The sequence below is a fragment of the Fimicolochytrium jonesii genome, assembly GCF_025526975.1.
Source record: "Fimicolochytrium jonesii strain JEL569 chromosome Unknown EV422scaffold_2, whole genome shotgun sequence".
In the NCBI taxonomy this organism is placed as follows: domain Eukaryota; kingdom Fungi; phylum Chytridiomycota; class Chytridiomycetes; order Spizellomycetales; family Powellomycetaceae; genus Fimicolochytrium; species Fimicolochytrium jonesii.
Window position 1 is genome coordinate 831,444 of NW_026515669.1, and position 24,164 is coordinate 855,607.

At 52.3% G+C, this 24,164-nt stretch overlaps 11 protein-coding genes across 11 annotated transcripts; 6 read left to right on the forward strand and 5 right to left on the reverse strand.

The window, feature by feature from the left end:
* Positions 1-175: 175 nt before the first annotated feature.
* On the reverse strand, positions 176-645 carry EV422DRAFT_492113 (mitochondrial ribosomal protein L31-domain-containing protein; the record flags this gene model as incomplete). Its single annotated transcript, XM_053067580.1, has 2 exons — positions 176-361; positions 439-645. 2 exons carry the CDS (start codon positions 643-645, stop codon positions 176-178), a joined length of 393 nt encoding a protein of 130 aa, XP_052929307.1.
* Positions 646-1,293: 648 nt separating this feature from the next.
* On the forward strand, positions 1,294-2,929 carry EV422DRAFT_503203 (uncharacterized protein; the record flags this gene model as incomplete). Its single annotated transcript, XM_053068325.1, has 2 exons — positions 1,294-2,844; positions 2,885-2,929. The coding sequence occupies 2 exons, from the start codon at positions 1,294-1,296 to the stop codon at positions 2,927-2,929; spliced, it is 1,596 nt and encodes a 531-aa protein (XP_052929308.1).
* Positions 2,930-3,222: 293 nt separating this feature from the next.
* Positions 3,223-3,621, reverse strand: EV422DRAFT_491556 (uncharacterized protein; the record flags this gene model as incomplete). The annotated part of the gene is made up of 2 exons (XM_053067545.1): positions 3,223-3,411; positions 3,460-3,621. Coding segments are annotated over 2 exons (351 nt in total), but the record flags the coding sequence as incomplete, so codon positions are not given.
* A 710-nt stretch (positions 3,622-4,331) lies between these two features.
* EV422DRAFT_143269 (uncharacterized protein) lies at positions 4,332-5,465 on the forward strand. Its single transcript, XM_053064824.1, has 2 exons — positions 4,332-4,708; positions 4,990-5,465. The coding sequence occupies exons 1-2, from the start codon at positions 4,493-4,495 to the stop codon at positions 5,080-5,082; spliced, it is 309 nt and encodes a 102-aa protein (XP_052929310.1). The 5' UTR covers positions 4,332-4,492; the 3' UTR covers positions 5,083-5,465.
* Positions 5,466-6,964: 1,499 nt separating this feature from the next.
* Positions 6,965-8,605, forward strand: EV422DRAFT_492118 (Alpha/Beta hydrolase protein; the record flags this gene model as incomplete). The annotated part of the gene is made up of 3 exons (XM_053067581.1): positions 6,965-7,859; positions 7,922-8,169; positions 8,255-8,605. 3 exons carry the CDS (start codon positions 6,965-6,967, stop codon positions 8,603-8,605), a joined length of 1,494 nt encoding a protein of 497 aa, XP_052929311.1.
* Positions 8,606-8,798: 193 nt separating this feature from the next.
* EV422DRAFT_143377 (uncharacterized protein) lies at positions 8,799-10,823 on the reverse strand. The gene is made up of 3 exons (XM_053064825.1): positions 10,179-10,823; positions 9,334-10,115; positions 8,799-9,262 (listed from the first exon to the last, which is right to left on the reverse strand). Exons 1-3 carry the CDS (start codon positions 10,771-10,773, stop codon positions 8,999-9,001), a joined length of 1,641 nt encoding a protein of 546 aa, XP_052929312.1. The 5' UTR covers positions 10,774-10,823; the 3' UTR covers positions 8,799-8,998.
* Positions 10,824-11,124: 301 nt separating this feature from the next.
* Positions 11,125-12,537, forward strand: EV422DRAFT_143399 (uncharacterized protein). The gene is made up of 4 exons (XM_053064826.1): positions 11,125-11,787; positions 11,887-11,958; positions 12,018-12,421; positions 12,501-12,537. Exons 1-3 carry the CDS (start codon positions 11,346-11,348, stop codon positions 12,290-12,292), a joined length of 789 nt encoding a protein of 262 aa, XP_052929313.1. The 5' UTR covers positions 11,125-11,345; the 3' UTR covers positions 12,293-12,421; positions 12,501-12,537.
* Positions 12,538-13,936: 1,399 nt separating this feature from the next.
* On the forward strand, positions 13,937-15,988 carry EV422DRAFT_143444 (uncharacterized protein). Its single transcript, XM_053064827.1, has 7 exons — positions 13,937-13,988; positions 14,045-14,258; positions 14,320-14,442; positions 14,514-14,740; positions 14,805-14,958; positions 15,023-15,295; positions 15,365-15,988. The coding sequence occupies exons 2-7, from the start codon at positions 14,175-14,177 to the stop codon at positions 15,860-15,862; spliced, it is 1,359 nt and encodes a 452-aa protein (XP_052929314.1). The 5' UTR covers positions 13,937-13,988; positions 14,045-14,174; the 3' UTR covers positions 15,863-15,988.
* Positions 15,989-16,298: 310 nt separating this feature from the next.
* On the forward strand, positions 16,299-19,258 carry EV422DRAFT_575725 (uncharacterized protein). The gene is made up of 6 exons (XM_053073218.1): positions 16,299-17,312; positions 17,379-17,740; positions 17,801-18,008; positions 18,081-18,619; positions 18,693-18,913; positions 18,970-19,258. Exons 1-5 carry the CDS (start codon positions 16,532-16,534, stop codon positions 18,885-18,887), a joined length of 2,085 nt encoding a protein of 694 aa, XP_052929315.1. The 5' UTR covers positions 16,299-16,531; the 3' UTR covers positions 18,888-18,913; positions 18,970-19,258.
* Positions 19,259-19,399: 141 nt separating this feature from the next.
* Positions 19,400-19,913, reverse strand: EV422DRAFT_563674 (uncharacterized protein; the record flags this gene model as incomplete). Its single annotated transcript, XM_053072097.1, has 4 exons — positions 19,400-19,546; positions 19,617-19,645; positions 19,719-19,786; positions 19,867-19,913. The coding sequence occupies 4 exons, from the start codon at positions 19,911-19,913 to the stop codon at positions 19,400-19,402; spliced, it is 291 nt and encodes a 96-aa protein (XP_052929316.1).
* Positions 19,914-20,517: 604 nt separating this feature from the next.
* EV422DRAFT_563675 (uncharacterized protein) lies at positions 20,518-22,960 on the reverse strand (the record flags this gene model as incomplete). Its single annotated transcript, XM_053072098.1, has 6 exons — positions 20,518-20,763; positions 20,835-21,215; positions 21,277-22,182; positions 22,249-22,513; positions 22,613-22,763; positions 22,846-22,960. 6 exons carry the CDS (start codon positions 22,958-22,960, stop codon positions 20,518-20,520), a joined length of 2,064 nt encoding a protein of 687 aa, XP_052929317.1.
* Positions 22,961-24,164: the final 1,204 nt, after the last annotated feature.

Sequence of the window (24,164 nt, forward strand, 5' to 3'; positions counted from 1 at the left end):
AGACTGTGCGGCGTAATCAACGGCACAGTTACGCCGACAGATGTTCCATCCAGAGCCCACTTCCACGCGCGCCACCGAGGGTTACTGCGATCGGATACAAAATTCCAAACCGGCCTCTAAAACCCACTCTCCAACTCCTTCTGGTTTCTCCTCCTCACGTCGACGTCTCTATAATCTACTTCCCCTTCGGCGGCTCAGCATGATGCACCGCCGAGGGCGTCCACTTCCGCCCATGCGCGACCCTCGTCCACTTCGGCACCCAGTGAATGGGCTTGATGCCGTGCCTAAACCGTTTCGATTCAACCCAGTACTTTTGTAACGGTGTCAATTCGTGCTCGCGTGGGGCGCGGCGGGCTAGTTCCTGTTGCAGGGTTGGTCAATTCAGGGCGCTGTCTCAGGATTGGGCGGTTCCCTCCACGTCAAAGCGAAGAGACATACCATCGCTCGTAACTTCACTCCGCTCTCCACTAATGTCTCTACAACGGTATCCACTGCGCGCAATCGTAGTCTGTGTCGGTACTTCTGAGTATCTGTCAGCCGGAATCTCCGCTTCCTGGAAAGTTTCCAGAACTGTAAGAGAACAGCGGTCGGAAGCCGGTATTTACATGGAGCTGACGACCGCCAGCTAGAACCCCAGCACGGCATACCCGGTGCCCCCCACTCCGTTTCTCCAGCGGTCTCACACCTCGCTAAGCGCCTGAGGCTCTCCAAAGCGAATGATTCCCGACATCCCCGTTCTGCCCGCCCTCCTTCCGAGCCTTTTCACAGACAATAGTAGAATACATACCAGACAAGACCCCCCAGCGCCACTACTGTCGACCTGAAAGCACCGAACATCGTTCGTATATCTTATGTGGAGATGACAACTCGTTGGTTGTCGAGTTGTGCTGCAACTTGCTGTTGGTCTGGGTTCTACTCTGCGATCTACCGACCATTCGGAGCTGCGCCACACCCGCGCCACACCCAGTACGCGTTTGTCGGGTGTTCTCGCAGGCTGTTCTCAGACAGCTTGCCCTTCGTGCATGGCCCTGCTCCACTTGCCCACAACACTTCAACTTCAACTTCAACTTCAACCGAGTGTGCCTGTGAGAGTTAGCCTGTTCTATCGGGAAGGCTAGAAAGCTTTTTTGGTGCCTTTCGATTTACCATATATAGAGGGTCTTGTTTGACTGAAGCCGGGAGTTTCGGCGCGACGGGCCAATACGTACAGTACCTAAACACGGCTCATATTCGGTCAACTGTTCGATATAGTCTGATACGCGGTTCTCTCTCCGGACCCACCATTTCGCTGTCATGACCTTACCAGAAGGCAAAGTTCGCCGTGCAGCGAAACGCAAAGCCCTCTCCGCATGTGTGGCAGCTCGGCAAGTCGATAAATTCGAGGAAAGAACTCCCAACAACGACACAGTATCAGACCACCGGTCCTGGGAGTGTTGCGGGGCGGTCTTCCCCAGCGCAGCGGAGATCAATCGGCACGTACAGGCGCATCATCAGGACGAGTTGGAGAAGTTAGAGCTCGGGTTCCTCCGGGAGGACGAAGGTGCTGTTAGCGGCTGGAACGGGGAAGATGGGTCCCGAAAGCACGCAAAGACGAAAGATCAACGATTACCATATACCTCGCGACGAGCACCCAAAGGCCAGTCAGACTCCATAACCCTCCGATGCACCTGTCCGCCCTCAAGCGGCCTTGTTCTGCTCTTTTATCGATATACCCACATCAGGTCCCCGACGCGACTTGCCGAGGAATTCGAGCACCTTTGCGGGGCCCTGGACATGACCGGGAAGATCCGTGTATCTGCAGAGGGTATCAACATCACTGTTGCTGGGAAGACGAATGATGTGGAACGGTTCATTGGAACCGTGAGCGAGTGGGATGTCCTTGCTCGATGCGGGGTGGACAAAGGAGAAGATGGTGAGACGGAGGAGGTGGAGAGCAGAAGACGCATGTTCTTCAAACCCTCCGAGGGCTGTGAGCATGTGTTTGATGGACTAAGCGTCAAAGTGGTGGACGAAGTATGTCCATTTGGCGTCAAAGGGTGGTCTCCCAAAGGATTGATTGTAGAGGACACCAAGCACGGTGCGCACGAAGACGCGGATGGACCAACACCACCTGCCACATCTTCAGGTGCCGAATCTCTCCGTCCATCCGCCTTCCACTCCCTCCTCCAACACGCCCTGGCCAACCCAGAAACTCATCTCATTCTAGACACCCGCAACCACTACGAAACCGCGCTAGGCCACTTTCCCACCGCGCACCTACCCCCGATCCGAAAGTTCTCCTCGCTACCTGAATATATCACCACCAACTCAGAAACGCTGTTTCCCCGCGGGCGGGAGAAGCAGACTGTGCTTACGTATTGCACGGGAGGCGTGAGGTGCGAGAAGGCGGCAAGGTGGATTTGGGAGAATGTGGAGGGGGTGGACAAGGTGGTTATGTTGGAGGGTGGCATTCACAATTACCTGGAGTGGATTAAAGAGGCCGAGCGGAGTGGGACACAAACGAATGCTTCGGCAGACTCATCTTTGCCGCTGAACTCGAAGGACGAGAGTAAGACGGCCTCTACAGTATCGACGGACAGCAAACCCACAAGCCTATTCCTGGGCCATAACTATGTCTTTGACGCCCGCCAATCTCTCGGCTTGGATGCCGCTACGCCGATCACTCACTGCAAATACTGCGACACGGCCACGGCATCTCTTGGCAAGTGCGTTCGCCCCGGATGCCATTTGCTCGTCACTGTCTGTGAACATTGTCAGCAGAAGAGACTTCCTGCTGCGAGTGAATTCTCGCAAGACAGCTGCACTGAGGTGACCGCCGCCGACGGTGAAAAGTCCCAACGGCCGGTCATTTTTTGCTGTGATCTATGTGAAAGCATCGCTTCAGGGAGTCCGAAAGTACAATATGTGGACCCTGGGGCAACAGGCGTAGGTCCCATCCTCTGTCGATGTGAGCAGGTGCGAAGAAGCAAATGGAGGGCACCATAGCAGTACCCAGGGACGCACCTGACAAGGTTCAAGGTTACGGCACCAACTGGCTAGGAAGCTTGCGGTTTACAGTTTATTTTGGATCGGAATGCTATGCCTTCTAGAGTAAATAGTATGTAGAGGAGAGGATGCAACTTTCCAATGGGAATTGTCCCCATCGTTGCGGCGTTTTTTGGATATACAAGGGGGTGGTCGTGATTTGTAGCGCAGATGGAGATACAGACTCATAGCTACTCTCTACAACCTTCTCTTCTTCCTCGGCCTGCATCCACCATGCGCGAAAGGCGTCACATCCGTGATCATATTGATCTTCCACCCAGCGGCCACAATCGCTCTGAAAGCCTGATCCCTCCCTGGCCCAAAGCCAGAAAACTTCATGTGAATCCCTTCCTCCGTCGCCCGTTTCAAATCCACTCCGTGGTATTTCTTGTTCTTGTCCGAGTTCGATTTGGCATGCATTGGGAGCGCCAGAACTTTCTCAGCCAGGTGGGCTACAGTTTGGTACCCGGCATCGCTCGTGCCTCGGGCAGCCTTTCGCAATCCCAGATTGCCCGCGGTGGCAGTTGCCAGGATCAATCCCTTCGGATTCGTAAATGTTGCGTGGGTGTTGTTGCGATTCGCTAGGATATGCAATATGTAAGGCCCCGACTTCTCCTCCTCCTCCTTCCCCCCGGTTCGATCCGAACCATGAGGAATATCGCCCTTGGCTTTATCTTCCTCTTCAGCGTAAATGCCCAACAGCGCACTCGCTGCCTGCGCCCTCGGCCTAGCTGCAGCCGGCCCTCCTTTTTCCAAGATGTTTGACAGCGACTGGCCCGGGGCTTTAGCGCCGCTGGGGTTTGCGTCTCGCGCCCCCGCACCAGGTAGAGAGGCGCCTGCGGGCCACAGCCGGCTGCTTCTGTTTCCGCCGAGTACGCTGTTCAAGACTGAGTTTCGTTTGGGTGGCGGTGCGGCGCCAGTCGACGAGGGTGGCTTCGGACCGTTCGAAAGTGCGGAAGGTGGTTTTTGCGCGTTGGATGGATCCTTTGGCGTTGATCCGCCCAAAGGGAAGGAGGAGGAATCGCTTGCGAATCGACGGGGGATGGCGGGTGGGGAGAGGGACAGCTGTGGTTGGCACTTGAGGGAGGCGCATGGTCTACGAGAGTGTCCTGCGATTTGTCGCAGAAGTCGTGGTTGCGTTGACATTATGCCGACTTCTCCGAAACGACGTCCTGATATAGCGGCACTTTCAACGGCAAAGCAACAACCGTCTATTCACCACGTTCTCCAGAGCAGCCAAAGGGCGGATATCGTTTGTTCGTGCGGTCGTTGTCTGCGGCAGTCGACGACAGGCTTGGGCGATTGGGCACTTCGTCGGCAAGGGTTGCTGCTGGGTTGCTGGGAAGCTGCTTTCGCGCAAACCACGTGACTGCCAGACGTGCGCTCAGCAACGACTTCGACCCCAAAGGACGATCAACCGAACCTCCACCGAGCAAGGCCACCGAGTCCCTATATAAGCCTTACAGCCATGCCCATCGCAAGCATTGTCCGAGACAAGCTCACCAGGCTCCTGGTGTCAGAAACTGAAGTGTCGCGTCAAGCCCTCCGCCTTATCGCCAACGACCGTACCGGCAAGTACCCGAAAAACACTCAGCTGAGAGCCAGGATAGAGCTGCATAAGATGCCGAGATACTCACGACCGACGGCTGTGCATAACCGGTGTATAGAATCTGGAAGGACGAGGGTATGTGTCGGAGGAAATCTGTTGATGGCGGGACGTCGCAATTGCACGGGGTTAATTTCAGGGCCAGCAAAGACTTGAGACGTGCAGCTGTACTGGCTCCAGGAGGGACAAAAAAGGAAAGATGGGGAGGAGGAGGGGCGGAACAAGGCGATTGGGAACCGGGAGAGGAAAGGGGGATAAAGAGGACGGTTCTTGGTTGTGAGGCGGAGTTCCGCAATGAGACACTTGTATCGAAAGCCTAACGTTCTCCGTTTCGCTCTTTTGTCGTTCATGAATAACAGGGGCACGTAACGGATTTCAAAGTGAGTCGGATAGTATTTAGGGAAAAGGCTCTAGCGGGAGAGATACCGGGCGTGCGGAAATCGACGTGGTAGATATATACACCCGCTGTTTTGCCTGAAGGCGGAACCAGCACAAGCAAGGCAATAGGATACGATAGCGCCGGCGAACAGCTCCACCCGTAAGCGGTCTTTCAAAAATGAGAGAACGTCTAGTGTCAAACGAGGCACAAGCGAACGACGAAACTGCATACGATATGACAGCGCCAGCGAACAACCCCGCCCCGTAACCAGTCAACCCGTTTTCTTCGAGGAGGAAAGGATGAATGACATCCCCTGCGTTTAGCAGATTCTGTAGATAGACTTGTCACCAATATCATGACTGAACAAGGCGCTTCAAAAGCGCAACTGCTCAACGGCTATCCGAAATGCACGAGAGTGGCTTCTCGGTTGAAGGTCATCGATTGAACACTATCCGGTCCGAATTGCGAAAGTGACTTGCGAAAGTGAATGGCATTGTTCCACTGTTTTGATTCCCTGTGGACATCGGCGGGTCTTGAGCGAGCCCTGCACACAACTTAGTACCTTATCATTATCATGGAGGTAGTGCGGTCTTTCATGTGGGCCTCGCGGCAACCGCGGTACGTCTGACTAAAGGAGCCTGGGCGTACGGAAGACCGTAATAAAAAGCGTCGGCGCCATGACACCCTCCAGACAGAACACTCACTCACAATGGACCCTCCGACATGTCGCCAAATTGGTCGTCTTAGCCCCAATACGTTACATGCTAGGCTTTCTTGATGAAGCCCGCTTCACCGAGTACGTTCACGGCATCTGTACCTTCGCAATTCAGCGTCTGTATGGAAACCCACCCTACGGAGATTAAGAATCATACACAAGCCCTATATCTTGCTGCTCGGCCCCGTCCTTCATCACCATGACGAATCACAAATTTGCAAGGCCAATGACATCAACACACCGTCGCCAACATCGCCAGCACAGCTATGCGGTCAAGAACTCATTCCTGTAACCCGGAATGATGGACGCTGTCCTCAATCGGCACATGAATCCGCAACGCATCTTCCATCCCCAGTGGTATATCTAAACAGCTGCCTCTCACGTTGTGCTCATGGCGGCAGTTTGCTGGTGCGTCAAAAACTGTCGGTCGAGCGAGGCGCTGTCGCTTTTAAACGCGTGAGTCATGCATGATAACGCGTCAAACAGCACAGCACTTGGGCCCCCGCAATTTGTGAGATGCCCACTCTCTTTTTCCCCGTGAGATCTGCGCATTTTCCCATGCGCTTTGTGCTCAAAACGTCACGAAAGAGCTGAGGAAACGTTGTTTCGTGGGGTCCCGAAGCGTCAAAGTCATTCGCTGCTTTCTTGTCTGGTCCATGCGATTGGAGGAACTCGGTACGGCACCTTTTGGCAAACACTCTCCTCAAACCCACGCTTGGAAACGTCACCGGCGGTATAAAACCATGAACACTGCGCTGGAAGCATCCTCGCCGGAGCTTGAGCATTCTTTTGAAAGGTAGCTCCGACGTTTCTGCTGCGACCTCTCAATATCGAACTCACACTCGCTTCTAGCTACAGGGATACACCTCAGACTTCACCCAAGTCCGTTTATCCTGGTCTCGCCAACCTCTTTGATAGCGACGACTTTGCGCTTGAGCTTGCAAACTTTCAAATCGAATCTTATTCCTTAGAGCCCGCTTCGAAGCGCCGGTTGAAGGTCTTCAGCAACCTGGATCCCATCGAAGAGGACGAACAGGAGGCTGAACTAAGCCCATATCTGGACCCGACCAGTATCGATCTAAGCGCAGACAGCCTTGCCGAGACCGCCGAGGTTCCGTACTTGGATATCATGGACAGCATGAATGGTGTGGGACACGTAAAGGACATGGCTGCACCGACTGACTTATGCTCCAATCTTGAACGCGAGAAGATGATACATGAGTTCGCGACAACTGCAAGCATGGCCGTCATTACCCCTACCAAAACGGCCAAGGGCATCAATGGATTCAAAGGAAGCAATGGAGTTCGAGACGGCGGCCTTCAAACGAGGTTGCCAAACGCCACTCCTACGACGACGGCCAACGTTCTGGACATCGCACCTCCAGCCGACGGGGAACACTCAAGCGCGGATAACGGAATTTGCCCGCTTCCAATCCGCGCACCTCGCCTGCCTTCCAAGCCAGCCTCAAAACATACATTCCGCCCGCGCGTCTACTCCTCGCACTTCCCTCATCCCAAAGCTCCCACAACAGAGCAGGCCATCAAATCCATCCCCAATCTCCATTCCGCGCAGGATCTCATCGAATTTTGGAAGTATCCCGGTGAAGCCCACTCCGTCGAAACCAAAGACGGCTATATTCTCGGCCTATACCGAATCCCTAACCCACAACATGGATTCACGGCGTACACCGCACCCACGCCTTACAAACGACCACCAGTCATCATCTGGCACGGTTTGTGCATCAGCAGCAACGCGTTCTTATGTTCGCCCGGAGGCACTGATACCAATCTCGCGCTCTATCTTGCCAGCGAAGGCTTTGACGTGTGGCTCGCCAACAGCCGTGGGTCTCGCGCATCCCGCCGTCATGCAAAGATGCCCAGTCCAGACGAGATCATGTTTCATTCCAAATACTGGAAGTACGTAGGGATGGACGAAATGGCCAAATTCGATGTGCCCGCGGTGGTGGACTATGTAATTGCGGCTACCGGCTGGAAGAAAGTAGGCTACGTGGGATTCTCGCAAGGAACGGCGCAGATGTTCATGAGCTTGAGCATGAGTGAAGAAATGAACTCGAAGATAGCATTTTTCGCAGCGCTGGCACCTGCTATGAAGCCGAAAGGTATGCGTCGTCCCAGTTCCCCTTGCTTTTCCCTTATCAGATCTTTGCCAATCGCTAATGCCCATCGGTCAACGCAGAGATTGCTAACAGGGTCCTGACCCGTCTGACGAGCTACTCCCCATCCCTTCTTTTCGTTATGGGCTGCTGGTCAGCGCTCCCCACTGCAGAATGGCTTCGCGGTCGCCTCTTCAACAAGGGATATGCGCAAGTGATCCACAGCTCCCTGGAGGTGTTGATGGGGTGGAAGAACAATAAGTTCCCAAAGGAGTGGTGGCCTGCTCTGTATATGCACCTCTTTGCGGGAGGCAGTGTCCGTAACATCGTGGTATGTACAGCATTTCACAGGCGTCAAAATCACAGGCGCACGCAATTTCTCGTTAGGCCATCACTTATTCGGCATCTTCACCCAGCACTGGTTCCAGATCATAACCGAACAGAATTTCGCTCCATACGACCACGAGATCGCTCCGCACCACCTCCTTCCCTCCCACTCTTCCAGCCGCAGCAAACCCCCATCCCTGGCGGGCGCAACCCTGACCCACTCTATCCCAACTTTCGCCCCCACGCGCACCGGACCTTGCCCATACCCGACCCAGCATATCACGGTGCCTATGCGTCTGTTCTGTGGGACCGAGGATAACATTTCTGCTGAACCTGCAGTATTCAAACAATCACTTCCCGAGGCGCGGATTGAGACTGTGGAAGGATATGAACATATGGTAAGCAAACCTTTTCTCCGTACGGACACACACATTCGTTGATGGCATGCTGACTTCCCACTCGTGCATAGGACTTCATATGGGACGTCAACGCACGTACTCGAGTGTGGGAAACTGTTTTGGATGATTTGATCGGTTCGATGAAGGCGGTGGCGGACGATATGGGTTTATGATACGTTGCACATATGCCCGAGCAGGGACATCAGGAATGGGCATGACGTGACGTGACTATGGTAGCTCAGCGTAGCCGCGGACCAGCGGACTGTACGTAATAGCCTGAGCTTGATGCCTGGATCAAACTGTACGCATATGTACCAAGACAAAAGCTATGGCAAAGGATGTTGATATCGCTGGAATGTGAATGTTCACCGCAATGGTGCTGGAGGACAGGTCCATGTGCTAGCTTGCTATGTGGCACTATACGCGAAGCCTTTCTCAATCTATGTTTACTAGCATTCTATCATTTGGGCCCGTCTGATCACCAGATGGGCGTGATGGCGGCGCTGCATTGAGAAGCATTGGCGGTGACGTCGGTGTCGCTGTGGATATCCTAGATGTTGGAACTATGGCTGCAGCGGCTGCAGCGGCAGCGGCTTGTAGAGCTGCCTCCTTGGCTCTGTGAGCGCTTATTTCCTGAAGTTTGGTCTGCACGAGACTACCAGTACGGCGGGAAGGGGACGCGTGTCGCGCCGATGGATTCTGTTTTCACACGGATATGTCGATTAGCGACATCAGTATGCCAGCGCGAACGAATTGCCATGGGATCTTACATATTTGTCGGCGTCAGCCTTCTGTTTCTCCCGCAACGCGTTCCACATTTCTGGCCGAACAAACCACGACCCATACACGAGCTTCCCGCTCTCTGCGTCGGGTTGCCCTCCATCATTCTCCTTTATTTGCTTTCCCCATGATGCGCCGCCAAAACCTCGAAGACGTTCACGGCGGAAACGCCGCCCTCCTGGCCCGTTGGCAGGATCTGAGCTTGTGAACCCGGCGTTGGCTAAGGATTTGCACAGATTCTCCGGCGGATACGCGTCTCGTAGGATTCGGATTTTCTGGAGCCGCCCATCCGACCCAGATGCACCATTTCCATTCGCGTTTGCGGTAGCCTCAAGAAAATTAAGTGATTTGGGCTTACACGCTTCCAAAAGTGCGTCAAATTCACTGTACGCTCCATCACTCCCTGCTTCTCGGACTGCTTTCGACGGGTTGGTGATAATCGATCCTGTCTCAACATCGAAAATCGTCGGTGTGTCCAATGCCGCCTGCGCCCAATGCTTCAGATCATAAATCACCATCTGCATTTCCTCGAGGGTTTCCCGTGCATGAGGATGTGCATGCTGTGATGACTGTGGCTGTTGAGGAAGGGGATCCTCGTGGTCCATTTCGGTGTGCTGTTGACCACTAGGCGGGTCATTCGGAATCGTCAGCGCTGTCGACTGTCTCCGCGCGAGGTTATTCCTCCCACGAAAATCCAAAAAATGGGCATATTTTGCAGCTGGTGAGAGTTCGGGCACCTCCTTGCTCTTGGCTGCGGCGCGAGCAGCCTCCTCTGTGAATTGGGGGTGCTGCTTCAGTATTTTGCGCCCGTTGTGGCTGCCCATGCACTGCATACCTCGGTCCGCAATCTGATTCAGCCTCTCCCCATCCCCTACTATCTCGTGTTCAGAAATTGGGAAGTCTTCATATCGTGGTTTTGGCTCCTCGACGTTCGAGCTATGTGTGAAGATGGATAGCAGCCCTTCGCTCCCGAGCTCCTCCTTTGCTAGAAGTAGTGGTGAAACCTTCTCCTGCTCCACCACCCTCAGCAATGCAGCTCTCTGTTGTGGCGTAAGTCCGGGAAACTCGAGGCCGACTTTCTGTTCGAGTTGACCTGATATCGTGGCTACACGCTGACGTTTCTTCACCACGCGCGGGAATGCGAGATTGGGCCGCGCTGACAACGTCGGCGAGCTGCAATTCGACGAAGACGCTGACGAGGATGCCCGCGGCCTAGCTCCGTGCCGGTGGGAATGCCCGGCATGGTGGGGGTCGTGCGTTGCATAGGGAGGTTGGAACAGTGGTGGTTCGAAGGGATTTCGGGGATCTCGCACTGTGTACAGCTCTGAGAGTGGGAGGCTGGCACATCGGAAAGTGAGAAAGCGAAACCATCCATTAATAGATGGAAAATTGTGACATACGTTGGGGTATGGACGTTTCTCAAGGGCCATTCTCGAACGACGAACATGCTGCTGACTGCTCTTTGCGAGGTCTCTCTCCGTCTAGTTGTTTTACTCGTTTACTGACCTGGGCTTTACTTGCATTCCGACAATGTTGTAGCTTACGAAATGCTGAGTCACAGACATATCGCGCTGTCGAGATGACAATGGGAAGTGTCACTCCGGTTGACCTGCCTCGTTCTTCCTGATATGTAGTAAAAGACATTACGACATCGACCCTTGTCTCGAACGGAGCGTTAGTTAGCCGCGCAAACCGAGGAATATGAGAAGCTTAACCTTATTCCACAATCCCCTGCATTATGTCCTTTTCATTGCTTGTAATTTACGAAAAGGTGTATCATGGAACGAATAAAGCACAATACCCGTGCATGCCCCGTCGTCCAACACCTTCTCAGCAAAAGCGTTCATCCTTCCGAAGTGCATCGTCTCTTTCCGCATATTTCTTCTCTTCTGGAGTCATCCGGCGTTGGAATCAAACAATTTTCACCCTCTGGCTTGCACGCTCGTAGCGGGATTGGCGACGGTCGCCTTCCTAGAGCTTGCGTCGTTACGGACGGATCAAAATGTTGAGAAGCGCATTTCTGGCCTTTGCTTTCTGCATTTTGTCCTCGCCCAACGCGCTGTCTAGAAATGCCACACCTCGAATAGTCCGTAGTAGTGGAAATTCACCATTTGCACCGTCGACTACCGATGAAGCCCTCAGCGAATCAGATCAGCGAAACGAACTTCTGCGAACCCCAGAGCCATCCGTCCCACTGAACACGCTTCATCAAAGACAATCGTCTTTACCGACTCTTGTCTTTTCTTTCGTCGTGCCGAGTCTGGATCAAACCTTCGCCCCTCTCAAAGACCTTTTTCGCGTGGTCGTGGACGATCTGCAGGCGCAGGGAGTTCTGTCTGGGGCGAATATTCTTGTACAGCCGAACACTACGGGACAATCACGGACAGCTGTTGTGGGATCCATCGTGAATGTTGCTACAGTGGACCCGTCATTAGGGGTAATAGGTGCGAATCAAGACAGGGCCGTGCCCACTTTGGCAATGGATCAATGTTCGAGTCGCTCACTTTGACATATTGGCTATGCACTTGGCTATGCAATCGCAGATTTGTCACCATATCCGCTTGATGCGGCTTCATTAGCAAGTCTTTTCGCATTTCCCTTATGCGAACCGCGAGGTGAGATTGGACTTACCACTCAGCGTTCATGAACAGTGACCTAAGAGAATCGGATTCAGCGGACTTTCAAGAACTTTCTGATGCGGATACCTACACGACACTGTTCCGCACGACAACAGACGACTCTCTGCGCGATGCTCCGGTGTTGGACTTCGTAGCTGACCAAGGGTGGCCGCAAATCACAAATCTATACACAAGTAGTTCGAGAACAGTGAATGGGCATAAACACGTAACAAATCGTCTAACAGCTGCGTCCGATATCAGGTTTTGTGAACAGACGAATGAATGTTTCCGAGTCTGCTTCAAGCATCCCCGGTTCGACAGTCATCCTTAAGCGTACGACGAACGCCTCAGCACCGCCAGATTACAGTGATGCTCTAAAAAGGATTCGGAATCTGAACACAGGAATCCTCGATTGCGATGTCGACGGTTCAACGCTGCTGGCCTTTCTACAGCAAGCTAGGTACGCACTTAGCTTTCCGTAGTTTATCGCACAGTGCACCATAACCGCTTACTCACCGCCGGGACACAGATCTCAAAAGATGTTGGGCCCCAACTTCCTCTACATTATTCAGAGGGAAAGTTATTCGTTCATGCGTCGGCAAATCGCGGCTACAGACCTTGACTTAATCGAAGGGGCTATCATTGTCTCGGAGCCTGTTGGAAAAGGACCCGCGTACAGCTCCCTTATGGCACGTTGGAATACCAGCATCTTCCGGACCAAGTGAGCTGTGTACCTACTTGATGTTTTCACGGGTTTATTTTGCTCAATGTTCTCTCATATGTCTTTTAAGGTATCCTCTGCTACGAAATATCGCAACGCCGTCTGCTACATACCTGTACTCTGCTTCATGCCTCGATTTGATGTTAAGAGGTTATGATAGGGTACGTGCAATGTGGATCAAACCTTTGTTTCTTTCGTTGACATTGACCCGTGAAACACCTGCCCTGTAGGTGTTGCGGTCGAACTCATCATGGAGTTTGTCGACTCTAAGCGCCGGAGCTCGCGGGCTCCCATCTGGATCCTTGACCTATCCCGACTCCTTCTCGTTTCCAACGGTAGATACGGTGACCGGTAAAATTCTCTTCCACGGGAACAGTAGAATTGGGTATGAAGTGTGTCCACCGTTTGTGCTAGATTCCTGGTTCATGGAACGACTATTCTGATGATTGAACCCCTACTTTACAGGTTCTATGTATTTAGCTACGTGCTTGCGGGAAATCTCGTAGACTTCGCGACTTTGGAAAGTGGCAAGTCACTGAATTACACAGCTCCAATTATGTGGCGCGATGGGGCTGCAAAACCTTCAGGCTACATCACGACGTTCGAAGGTACGGGATCAATGAGATTCTTTGCTCCGGCAGTTTCATAACGACCCCTTTTCTTTCCGAAATCAGCCACCGACAGTTTTTGGATCAAAAGCATCCTGATACCAATATTGGTGGCGATTTGCGTTTTTATTCTGCTTGCGGGGCTATGGGTTGTGAGGCATCGGCATTTGAAAAAAAAGCGAGAGGCCCAGCCCTCAAAATTGGGTCAAAATGTAAGTGAGAGAACGGTGATTTACCGGTATCGGCGGGTCTAGCTAATCCTGTTTCTGCAGTTCCAAACGGTGGACATCAAAAGTCCGGCGCAGAAAGCGATTGAAATTTTGCAAGAGTTTCAGACGGACGGCAGAAAACGGAAACTGTCTGGCGCCGAGGTTGATTTCATCATAGAAGTATTGGGTTCGGGTGCAGCCTTCAACCCCAACATTGACCAGCTGGAGGATGTGGAAGGCGCGAGAGTGGACCATGAAACTCGGGCATGGGTGCTGGATTTGCTGGCAGCAACGCCTGGCCAACAACCGCCGCAACCGACACTGGCGGGAGGGCCAGGTTCCAATCGCGGTGGATCCTCAACGGCATCCGACACTCACGTCGCTGGTGTACTCGACACTCGGCGAAACAGTCAGAAAAATAAGAAAGTTAGCATAGCCTACACCTCGCGAAGAAGTGTTAACGATCCCAACAAGCAGCCCAATTCCATTGTGAGCACCCGAGAGGATATGCAGCAGGGCTCGGGATCTCTATCGATACACTCTAGGCACCATAGAAGTGGATCTCCGACCGCTGCGGATGGGTCAAGAAGCTTTCCTCGAGCCGGCACACCCGGTGCACCTGAAGATGAAGGATTCCACACATCATCAAAAACATCTCACAACGGGGTGATCCCCATGCTTCCAACCATCTCGTCAATGGAGGTTGTGAAGATCGAAGAGTACTTGAATCTCTGGTACAGATCATGGAACTTCGACATGGTGAGCAATCCGTCAGCTGCCTAATCGTTCCTCGCAGTTTCTTACTCATTGCCAACCACAGTTCAACTTCGCAGAGCTCACAAACGGGCACCCATTACTATACTCCGGTGTGCATCTTTTGGAAAACAATGAGGCTTTGCAGTGCCTCCAGCTGAATCCACAGACGTTCAGACACTGGCTGCTGGTAAACTCTTATTCTGCCCTATGGCTGTAAGCATCAAGATGGATTTACTGAGATCCCTTGTCTCGCCCCAGCTGATGGAGTCACAATATCATTCACATCCATATCACAACGCGGCACATGCAGCGGACGTCCTGCATGCTATCAATCAACTGCTGCTAGATGATCAACTGAAGACCCAATATACCCCGATTGAAGCTTTTGCCCTAATGTTGGGGGCCATTGGACACGACATAGATCACCCGGGATACAATAATGCTTTTCTCGTCAAAAGTCGACATCCTTGGGCTATACTATACTGGTATGGAATGGTGGTTCATTTGGAACGCCTCAGTTGCGTCTCTGACCGATGTTTCCTTTTGCAGCGATACAAGTGTTCTAGAGCTACATCATTGCGCGCACCTTTTCACCATGACTCTCGGCTCCCAGTGTGACATTTTCGCCGAGTTCTGTGCGGAAGAATACGATGAGATTCGAAAACTTGTCATCAAACTGATCTTGGCAACTGACATGGGAAAGGTATCATACTCGTCCCCAAAACCGTCGAGATGTAGGATTCCTAACCCGCATGTCCACCAACCAGCATTTTGAGTATATCAACAAGTTCAAGTCGAGGATATCAACCGGAACACTGACGTTCGGCATGGAACTCAATCCGGATAACAAGGTTGCGGTGGCAGAAATCGCCATGAAATGCTCGGACTTATGCAACCCTACGAAAATATTCCCACTCTCTAAAAAGTGGACCGACGCTGTCATGGAAGAGTTTTATCTCCAGGGTGACCGCGAACGGGAGCTGGGGTTGCCGGTCTCGCAGTTCATGGACCGCAACAATACCAACGTTCCCAAATGCCAGGTGCGGAACATCAGTCGCGAGTTCTGTCATCTTTCGATAGCCACTAACGAGTCTGTCTCCTGTTCGTAGATTGGTTTCATAGATTTCCTGGTTGCACCGCTGTTCGACAGCTGGAACACTTTCCGCAATCACGACGATAAGACGACAAGGCTTATCGTGGAGCTCGGGAAGAACCGTGGATCATGGGCAGCATTGGCAGCCCATCATACACCTCAGAGCTCTGTATTTGGGCAGTCGCAGTCGCGATTCACGGCAAGTCGTCAGCAGCTTCCTAGCACTCCGAGCATACCAAATCCTCCTAGTATGCAGGGGAGCGGAAGCATCAATCAGGCAGACCTGCCGCCACAGAGGTCGAACATCTTGGGATTAGGATCGAAACGCAACAGTGTGGTGGTTGATATCCCAACTGGCATACCGTCCATGTCGCGAGCCGGATCGCAATTTGCATCTTTGGCTCGGCGGATGTCGTCGTTCGAACTCTTGACCTCACGGTCGGAAGGCATAAAGGACAACGGACCCTTGCTGATAGAGCCCACTGACGTGAAAGTTGGCGGCGATGCCGTTTGATTGGCATCTCCCAAGTCCATTTTTGGAGGTTACCTTGCATTTACACTCGCCTTTCAGATGCTCTTGTAAATATGTGGCTATCATAAATATGTATATTGCGCTCAGACGAGGAAAAAACGAAACGAGAAGCAAGCAATTCTGGAGGGTGTCTGAGAAATGGCGTTCGGCTATCCCGGCGGTCACTCGTCGCGACATATCGCCCTGGGAACGTAATTTCCCGCAACACCCTTAATTCTAAGGGCGAATAAGCTTTGCCAACGGTGCGAAGGGAGTACTGTGTCCAGGTCTTTTGTAGGCTATTGTGGCCTTCTAGAAAACGCAAACCTGTCAAAATCGAGGTGGAGCTATGATCCATGAGCATGCGCGCTTAGGTAAACCGTCTGTATAAACTCCGCCAGCTAAGGTTTGTGATAAGACCCTCTATTTACTCGCATGGCGTCAAAATCAGAACAATAACAACTGTGCTTCACGCCGAAGGCAGAAAAGTCAGACCAACGACGGTCTGCTTTCCTATATATAGTTAGCCCTCAGAAAAAGCCGGCCAGCAGAACCTTTGATCTGAGCCGTCCGGAAGCGCAGTTTGAAGTGGGTGTTGCAGCGGCATCGGGAAAACCATATCGTTAGCAATTCGAAAAGATTTGAAGAGCTTCATAAGGGATTCGAAGCGAGATGGACAGCATCAGTAAATCCTTCAGTCGCCGATTCGGGACCAAGTCGATGGCGGAGACCGAGGGTCTCGGAAAGGTCAAGAAGCCATCGCTTCTGCCCCCACGCAACGGCGACACCTTATGGGAGAGGGCCACCAAATTCTACCTCATCCCAGAGGGAGATTTTATGCGTGTCTGGGAAGAGGTCATGGTGTTCGTTGCCATTGTCAATGCCATTCTGGTGTCCTTTATGGCCGCCTTTCAGTACCATTCGACTGCGGCTTGGGTCGTCAGCTATATCATCGACATCTTATTTGTTGCGGACATGTACATCAAGTTTCACATAGCTTACTTGGTGGGAGGTTTTTGGGTCGTCTTCCCGGCGGAAATGGCCTTGCACTACCTTCGGTCTTGGGAGTTCATCTTTGACGTGCTTATCAATTTCCCGGTCGATATCGTCGCATTTGCATACGTTGGCAAAAGCTACGGACAGACGAAGCTATCCTTGGTTCGTCTTTGGAAGTATCTGCGTACGGGTCGTATCATCATTTACTTCAGACGACAAGAGAGCAAGTTGCACGCAAGTTTCAGAACGCAAGTCGTGAAGTTCATCAGCTATCTCGTCGTCCTGACACACACCGTCGCCTGCATTTGGTTCACAATCGCGTGTTCGGGAGAAATTGATTGGCCGATGGATTTGACAACTTCCTGCAGTGTCGAGTCTTGGATGTTGAAATCTCGCGATATTGATTTTGTGGACTTGGGTTTGGGCGAGGTGTATATCGCATGTATATACTGGGCTGGTAAGTCCGGTTTGGCTTCCAAAACTCCGAAGAAATTGCCGCACTCTTACGCTCCTTGTTGAACAGTCATCACCATGACTACGGTCGGATTCGGGGATGTTCGCGCGAACAATGCCTCCGAACGAGTATTTGCAATGTTCACCGCCTTCTGCGGCATCATGTTCTACGGATACATCAACGGCACAATCACTTCCACTCTGTCCAACATGGATTCACGTAGGGTGGCCTACCAGCAGCGCCTCGATGCCGTCAAGCAGTACATGACGGACCGCGATATGGACCCGGACATGAAGGAGCGTGTGTTGATCTACTACGACTATGTTTGGGAGAGGAACAGGGGTATCGATGTTCGAGGACTATTTGTGGACATGCCCTCAACGTTCAAGCAGGAAGTAGCCTTGAGCTTGAATAACCAGATCATTGATAATGTATGTGTCTGATTCGTTTTTTTCGTCCGTCACTGTCGGTACTGATGAGAATCCCCCCAGGCCATCATTTTCAAAGAATGTTCCATCGGATTCCGTCGCATGATTGCAATTGACATGAAGCTCTTCCTCTTCACCGCAAACGAATACGTGGTTCATCGCGGAGATCTCGGATTGGAAATGTTCTTCATCACTCAGGGACGTATTGACATCTATGCGACCGAGGACCTGCGAAGGCCGACTGCGTCCTTAATTGAGGGTGCCTACTTTGGTAAGCTGAGGACGCATCTCATGAGGAAACTCAAACTCTGTGTTCTGATATCCTTGGACCCATTGTCAACAGGTGAATTCTGTGTTGTCTTGGGAAGTCGCCATGAGTACTCCGCTCGAGCGGTTTGCAACACGGATATTTACGTCTTCAGCAAAGATGATCTTGAGCACGCCTTCCAGGCATATCCCGAAGACCGTGAAGTTGTCGTTGCAGCAACCAAGAAACGCTACCAGGCGCATCTACAGGCCAAGCGGTCGCGAGGAGGTGCTGGCGCTACTAATCGCGGTATGATTTTGGACGAGCTGGAGGATCTCGAACAAGAATTTGGAGTGAAAGGGAGCGTCATGAAGACCGATACGCCCGTTCGTCTTGCTGGCGACAAGGCTCCCAGTTTGCGGGACCTCAGCCAAGCGCCTATAGGTTCGCGACCTCTTGATGAGGCGGACTTGGAGGGCGCGGTGATTCCGCTGGAAGATGATAACAAAAGAAAGGAGACCAAAATAAAGCCTGCCAATTCGGGAGCTGGATATGCGCTTATGGACAAAACTATGGCGAAAGCTTTGAGCCAGAGCAGCTTGAGTCCTGCGCGTAAGGCTATGGCCCGTAGCACGGTATGGAAATCGAGCTTGCGGCACATTTGTGGAGTTCAACGGTCTCTCACCTGTTTGTTGCCAACACATTTAGGCGAGTATCGTCGATATCGGCAAGAGCCGGCAAGAGCGAAAAGAAAGCACCGATTCCCGATCGGAGTCTTCTGCAGCTGGGGTGCGCTCCGGTTCGAGCAGGAATCAGTTAAGCGGCGCACCTCAGCGTGAGAGCGAGTCTCCTGCGCCGGACCACAATCCAACGGGGGCGCCCGATGGACCTGGAAATATGTGAGCGGGTGTTTGGGATGGGTGTTTGTGGTACGTCAATCATACAAACAACTTGGTTCTCTCCGGTATTCTAAACAAAGAATTAGCTTTTAGTTTTTCCTCGACTTTGGGTAAATCTTGGACATGTCTTGTGGACCTCAATATGATGGAGTAGCTCGTTCAATCCCATCTCGTGCTGAAGATCTTTATATACCCTCCAACAATAACCCTTTGGGATGGAGGATCCGCCACGCTTGAACCTGTCGATGGGACCATGTGTGAAAAGGACGGTGTTGACTATTGAGAAGCGAATATGTTGACCATGTTTTGAAAAGAAATAGTCAAAGAAAATTCAACTGTATACGTTTTCATTCATGAAGGAAACAAGCTTTACGTACTAAACGACTGAACATCACAATGTGGTATTGACAAAAGGTCTGACGTTTACGCCAACATTATCCTGCGCGGCTCCAGTCTACGCCAGTAGCAATAATGCGCGAGGAAGCAAGCCAGCAGAATCGGTCTTCGTCTCCCTTCTTAACCGAGTCCGACGCAAGTGAGGCAGCGTGCGGTCTCCCGTTCCTTCCGCTGGCGCTGACTGAATTTGTTGTAGGGTAGAACTTCGTCGCATTCCGTGCACTGTAACACTCTCATGCTTGTGTCGTTTCCGGCATAATAGTTTGTCTGTGGGATGATACATTAAGTCAGTCGGTGCTGTCCAACCCAACGAGGAGAAAATACTGACTCAGCTTACCTGGCCGACGGTGCAGCCTTTGCTGGTGACTGGAAATCAATTCGACACCGTTAGTTGCTGTCTCTTCCTCATAAATCTCGCTGCACATATCAAGAACTATACTTTTGTAGGTTTTGTCCTTGCCATAAAGACGGACCTCCAAATCCTGAAACGCGCTCCGAGGTTGCTCGCTGAAAAGGGACGATCGGAGAGATATCAGCGACTGTTTCGCTAACTGCTACGTGAACAAGAGAATAATGAAGGAACTTACCTGTGGCACGTCGTGCACCTGATGTGATCGAGATGGTGGGTACTCATGGTGTGCGACTGGTCGTTGCAACGTGGGGTTGAAGTATCAATTTCTGTTGTGAGCTGTCGAACGAAGATGCCGAGACAGATTCGTAAGTTGATTCGGCCTCGCTCGACTCTAAAACGTCGGTCTCCCTGCCCACTTTGAACCAGCTTGATGCTTACTGCGTTGTGGGGTGGTGCTCACCTTTTTTGAATAAACGATAGGGCAAGAACCAGCAACGAGGCATGTGGTCCCGAGGCAACGGGGGAGGATTCAAAGCTGTCAGTTGGACTGCAATTCGACAGCCTGGAAAGGGACGCGTTCAAATTTAGGTAATCCTGGAACAATCGCTTGAAATGCAGACAGAAACCCCAGTCATCGCCACAGGCACTTCGAAAATACAGGAATTATGATTGTTTTTCAGACAGATGAGGCAAATAATGTCGACAGCGACGTGGTCTATGATAGTAATCGGGGATGCAGGTCTTTGCTTGTTCCGCCGCGGAGCTGTCTTTCACTTCGTGCGAAGTGAAACTGTCCGTACTGTCCATGAAGTGAAACTGTCCGTACTGTCCATGAGCTTCAGAAACTAAATGAGCCCATACTTCCTAAACAGTTCAATGGCAAAACCTAAGCAGTGGTAACGGATTTGGCGAGATTCCTGGGCGAGTCTGGGTCGAAACCACGCTGTGTGGCCATGTAGTACGAGAGGATTTGGAGAGGCACGATGTTGATGATAGCCTGGAGCGCATCAACCGTGCGAGGGACGCGAACGGTTTGGAGTCCTTGGAAGTTTGCGGTGGTGTCGTCGTCATTGCAAATGACGACCGGCCGGCCGTAACGGGCTGTGATCTGCTTGAGGGCATTCTCGGAATCCTAAGAGAAAGCAAGGTCACTTTGACTATGTCTGACTAATATCCGGTTTGTCTGTGGAAAAGGGAACTCACCGAGTAGTGGCGATCTTTTGGCATAATGATGATGATGGGCATCTTTTCATCGATGAGAGCCAAAGGCCCGTGCTTCAGCTCGCCAGCGTTGATTCCCTCCGCGTGAACGTACGACACTTCCTTAATCTTCAAGGCACCTTCCAGGCAGGTGGCCGTCTGGAAACCGCGTCCAATCAGAATAAGGTTTGCAGGCTTGTCCGAACCAAACTCCTCAGCAGCGAGCTTCTTGAGCTCTGGCTCGAGAGCCAACGTCTTCTTGATGTCAGCGGAAAGGTTGAAGAGGCCATCGATGACCTCATTACGGCGAGCGAGCTTGGCGTAGTTGTCATCAGACAGTTGAAGCGCGATCATGGATAATGCGATGTATTGCGACGTGTATGCCTATAAAATCATGACGGAAGTTAGTAAAGCGCAACAGAAACAATACAGATCAACGACATACCTTGGTACTGGCGACACTGATCTCAGGACCAGCATTGATGTGGACACCGCAATGAGTCTCACGCGAGATTGTAGAACCAACGGTGTTGGTAACACCCAGGCACAGAGCCCCACGCTCCTTGCAGTATTGCAGAGCCAACAGTGTGTCTTTCGTCTCGCCAGACTGGGAAACGTAAATGCAGCAGTCATCACGGAAAACGGGCATCTGCTCGTCCAGGAATGTCGACGCAAGTTCCACAGACACGGGGAGCTCGGTCAATTCAGCAAAGAGCGAGCGCGTTGCAACGCAAGAATGGTAGGAAGTACCACAAGCGATGAATATGAGACGACGAGAGCGGCGAATGTTGGCCAGCTGAGAACGCAGACCACCGAGAACGACGCGGCGATCATCAAAGTTGATGCGTCCACGCATGGTGTTCACAACTGACTCGGTTTGCTCGAAAATCTCCTTGAGCATGAAGTGAGAGAAAGCACCCTTCTGAATCTGGGCAAGCTCCTGCTCCAGCGTCTGAATGGGACGCACAGACGACATGTGGTCGTCTCGGCGCAATCGGTGAATGTGAAGGTCTCCGTCACTGATGTGGGCAACATCGTCGTCCTCGAGGTACAACACCTTCTTCGTGTGCTCGATGATAGCAGATGCATCAGAGGCTAAAATGTACTCCACAGGCATGGGGACTCCCTCCTCTCCGAAGAAGCTTCGAGATTGGGTACGGCGAATCTTCGGGCGATCGGGAGAAAGCATGTTGCGGTCATCCTCGACTGGGACTTCGGTGTCAACGTCCACAAAGTCGACCTTGAGCTTCTTCGCCGTTTTTACACCGATAAGTAGAGGAGATCCGCGACGAGCAGCGACCATTTCGCCGGGGAAGTGGGAACTCTTAAAAATCAGTGCGAAAGCACCGTCCTAGAAGAGCAATTGCTTTGAGTATCGAAAGGCAAAAGTTCGTTGGAAAAAACGCCGCGAACCTACCAACTCCTTGCAAACGGCCTTGACGAGACCGGTGAAAGTCAGAGTTGACCCCATGGTGGTCTTCTGCGTGTCATAGATGTATTTGCAAAGCTTCGCAACACCTTCGGTGTCGGTGTCGGACTCAAACACGAATCCGAACTTTTCCAGGATGGTTCTGAGCTCCTTGTAGTTGGTAATGATGCCATTGTGAACGACGGTGAACTCGTTCTTGACGTCAGACCGATGAGGATGGCAGTTGCGGACGGAGGGGATACCGTGGGTAGCCCTGTGTACGATTTGAAGTTCGTAAATACCAGACCGTCCATAAACCCTTCATCAAGATAGCCACGATAGCCCGCTGAAGGAGAACGACGTAGCTACCCACCATCGCGTGTGCGCCATTCCGTTGTGAGACACGAACGTGCGTTCGGTGTCGAGACCCTTTTCCTTAGAAATTTTCTCACGGAGGGCGGCGACCTTGCCAACCTCACGGAAGATGAAGGATTCATCTTCGTTGTCACCGTCCACCACGAGACCTATTGGGGCCACGGCGGGGAAGCTGGGGTAAGCACATTGCTCAAACAGCAGGTAAGAGCCTCCGAAGTGCCCCCTACGTACCAGCCGAGTCATATCCACGGTATTCAAGTCGCGAGAGACCCACCAAGAGGGTGTCGAGGATGAACCTGCGGTCTCGCTCCACCAGGTAGTTGAAATATGCGAAGATTCCACACATGATGACAGAAGGGTCTTCAGATGCGAGGTTGGGAGTGAACCGGTGTGGCGGAGGCTACTGAAATGAGGAAGACTGCTGACGCGGGAAAATGGAGCTGATGGGATGTGAGCGGCTAGGATTCCGTTGTTTGCAGAAAGCTGCTCAGCAGCCAGCGAGCGCATCGACCCGCAGCAGGCAAGATAGGGATGTGGCGCATCCGCACTCCTATTGAGCGCGTTTCCCCTGTGCGCGCTTACGGCATCGTCAGAAGCGCGCGGCTTTGCCCAAATGCCCCGTGTCTCAGTTTGGCCAGACTTACCGTGCGCAAGAGAATCTGATTCAATGCACGGGTGGAACTGATAGTTGGCTGGTAGGATGGACTGCGGAAAGAACTGGCGCCGTTCAGATTGCGCTTTTGATTGGAAGGGAAGAACGACGTGATGCTGGAGATGAAGGAGAGCAGACCCATCCTCGTCCTGGCTTTTATGTTCCATAGGTGGGCAACTTCTCAGTATGTTTACACTCAGCGTCAGGCCAGAGGCAAGCAGGGCAGCTCTCCTGTGGGCCATCACTGCAAGGACGCCCGTGCATCTTTGCGACAGCGCCCCACCTTGCCACCGTGGAGTCCTACTGTACAACTGCTGGTGCAGGCGTTGTGGGGTAGCCGCACCGTGGAACACTTCTCACAAGAAGATAAGGTGGGATGGCCGTTCGCCGAAAACAATAAACCGAGAAAATTTCTGGCCTCCTGCGAGGGGAGCCTCCGTCGATCATCAAGTAGGGCTGTGCCCTGCTGCGCGGCCGCAATTCCGCCATCGCCCCCTCGTTGTTTAAGTCTGATGAGGCATGCCAGGAATTTGATGAAGGTCTTCCATGCTCCAGATTCAAACTCTGAGACTCGGCACAGCCTTTGCGCTCCGATCCACGGCGACATGGGGAGGGAGAACTGGTTGTGGACGGTATGCGGCGCGTTGTGGCCGTAAGATTACAAACTCCGTTCAGAAAAAAGTCAAAGTTTCTGGGCCTCATCGTTGACAGCACCGTCATCAGAAAGCCATCTGCCAGTTGGGAGGTACGGAACGCCGCCCGGGGTGTTCTGAGGGCTTGAATCTGCACATGGCCGGACGGAGGACTTCTCACCGCAGGATGCTCTCTAGATCTATAGTACATATGAAGTAGAATCTAGCCCGTCCGAAGCGACCTACGAAAGGCGACTCCCATTCCA

What these genes read in the sequence shown, in the direction of transcription:
- EV422DRAFT_143399 (XM_053064826.1), top strand. Translation starts at nt 11,346, where the DNA reads ATGTTGAGAAGCGCATTTCTGGCCTTTGCTTTCTGCATTTTGTCCTCG. An exon ending in CCCGTCATTAGGGGTAATAG is followed by an intron (nt 11,788 to 11,886) that starts GTGCGAATCAAG and finishes ATGCAATCGCAG; the next exon opens with ATTTGTCACCATATCCGCTT. An exon ending in TCCCTTATGCGAACCGCGAG is followed by an intron (nt 11,959 to 12,017) that starts GTGAGATTGGAC and finishes AATCGGATTCAG; the next exon opens with CGGACTTTCAAGAACTTTCT.
- EV422DRAFT_143269 (XM_053064824.1), top strand. Translation starts at nt 4,493, where the DNA reads ATGCCCATCGCAAGCATTGTCCGAGACAAGCTCACCAGGCTCCTGGTG. An exon ending in TAGAATCTGGAAGGACGAGG is followed by an intron (nt 4,709 to 4,989) that starts GTATGTGTCGGA and finishes CATGAATAACAG; the next exon opens with GGGCACGTAACGGATTTCAA.
- EV422DRAFT_143444 (XM_053064827.1), top strand. Translation starts at nt 14,175, where the DNA reads ATGCTTCCAACCATCTCGTCAATGGAGGTTGTGAAGATCGAAGAGTAC. An exon ending in CCTTGGGCTATACTATACTG is followed by an intron (nt 14,741 to 14,804) that starts GTATGGAATGGT and finishes TTCCTTTTGCAG; the next exon opens with CGATACAAGTGTTCTAGAGC. An exon ending in CCAACGTTCCCAAATGCCAG is followed by an intron (nt 15,296 to 15,364) that starts GTGCGGAACATC and finishes TCCTGTTCGTAG; the next exon opens with ATTGGTTTCATAGATTTCCT.
- EV422DRAFT_575725 (XM_053073218.1), top strand. Translation starts at nt 16,532, where the DNA reads ATGGACAGCATCAGTAAATCCTTCAGTCGCCGATTCGGGACCAAGTCG. An exon ending in CGCATGTATATACTGGGCTG is followed by an intron (nt 17,313 to 17,378) that starts GTAAGTCCGGTT and finishes CTTGTTGAACAG; the next exon opens with TCATCACCATGACTACGGTC. An exon ending in AGGCTATGGCCCGTAGCACG is followed by an intron (nt 18,620 to 18,692) that starts GTATGGAAATCG and finishes CAACACATTTAG; the next exon opens with GCGAGTATCGTCGATATCGG.
- EV422DRAFT_143377 (XM_053064825.1), bottom strand. Translation starts at nt 10,773, where the DNA reads ATGGCCCTTGAGAAACGTCCATACCCCAACGTATGTCACAATTTTCCA. An exon ending in GAATCAGATTGCGGACCGAG is followed by an intron (nt 10,116 to 10,178) that starts GTATGCAGTGCA and finishes CCCAATTCACAG; the next exon opens with AGGAGGCTGCTCGCGCCGCA. An exon ending in AGGCTGACGCCGACAAATAT is followed by an intron (nt 9,263 to 9,333) that starts GTAAGATCCCAT and finishes GTGTGAAAACAG; the next exon opens with AATCCATCGGCGCGACACGC.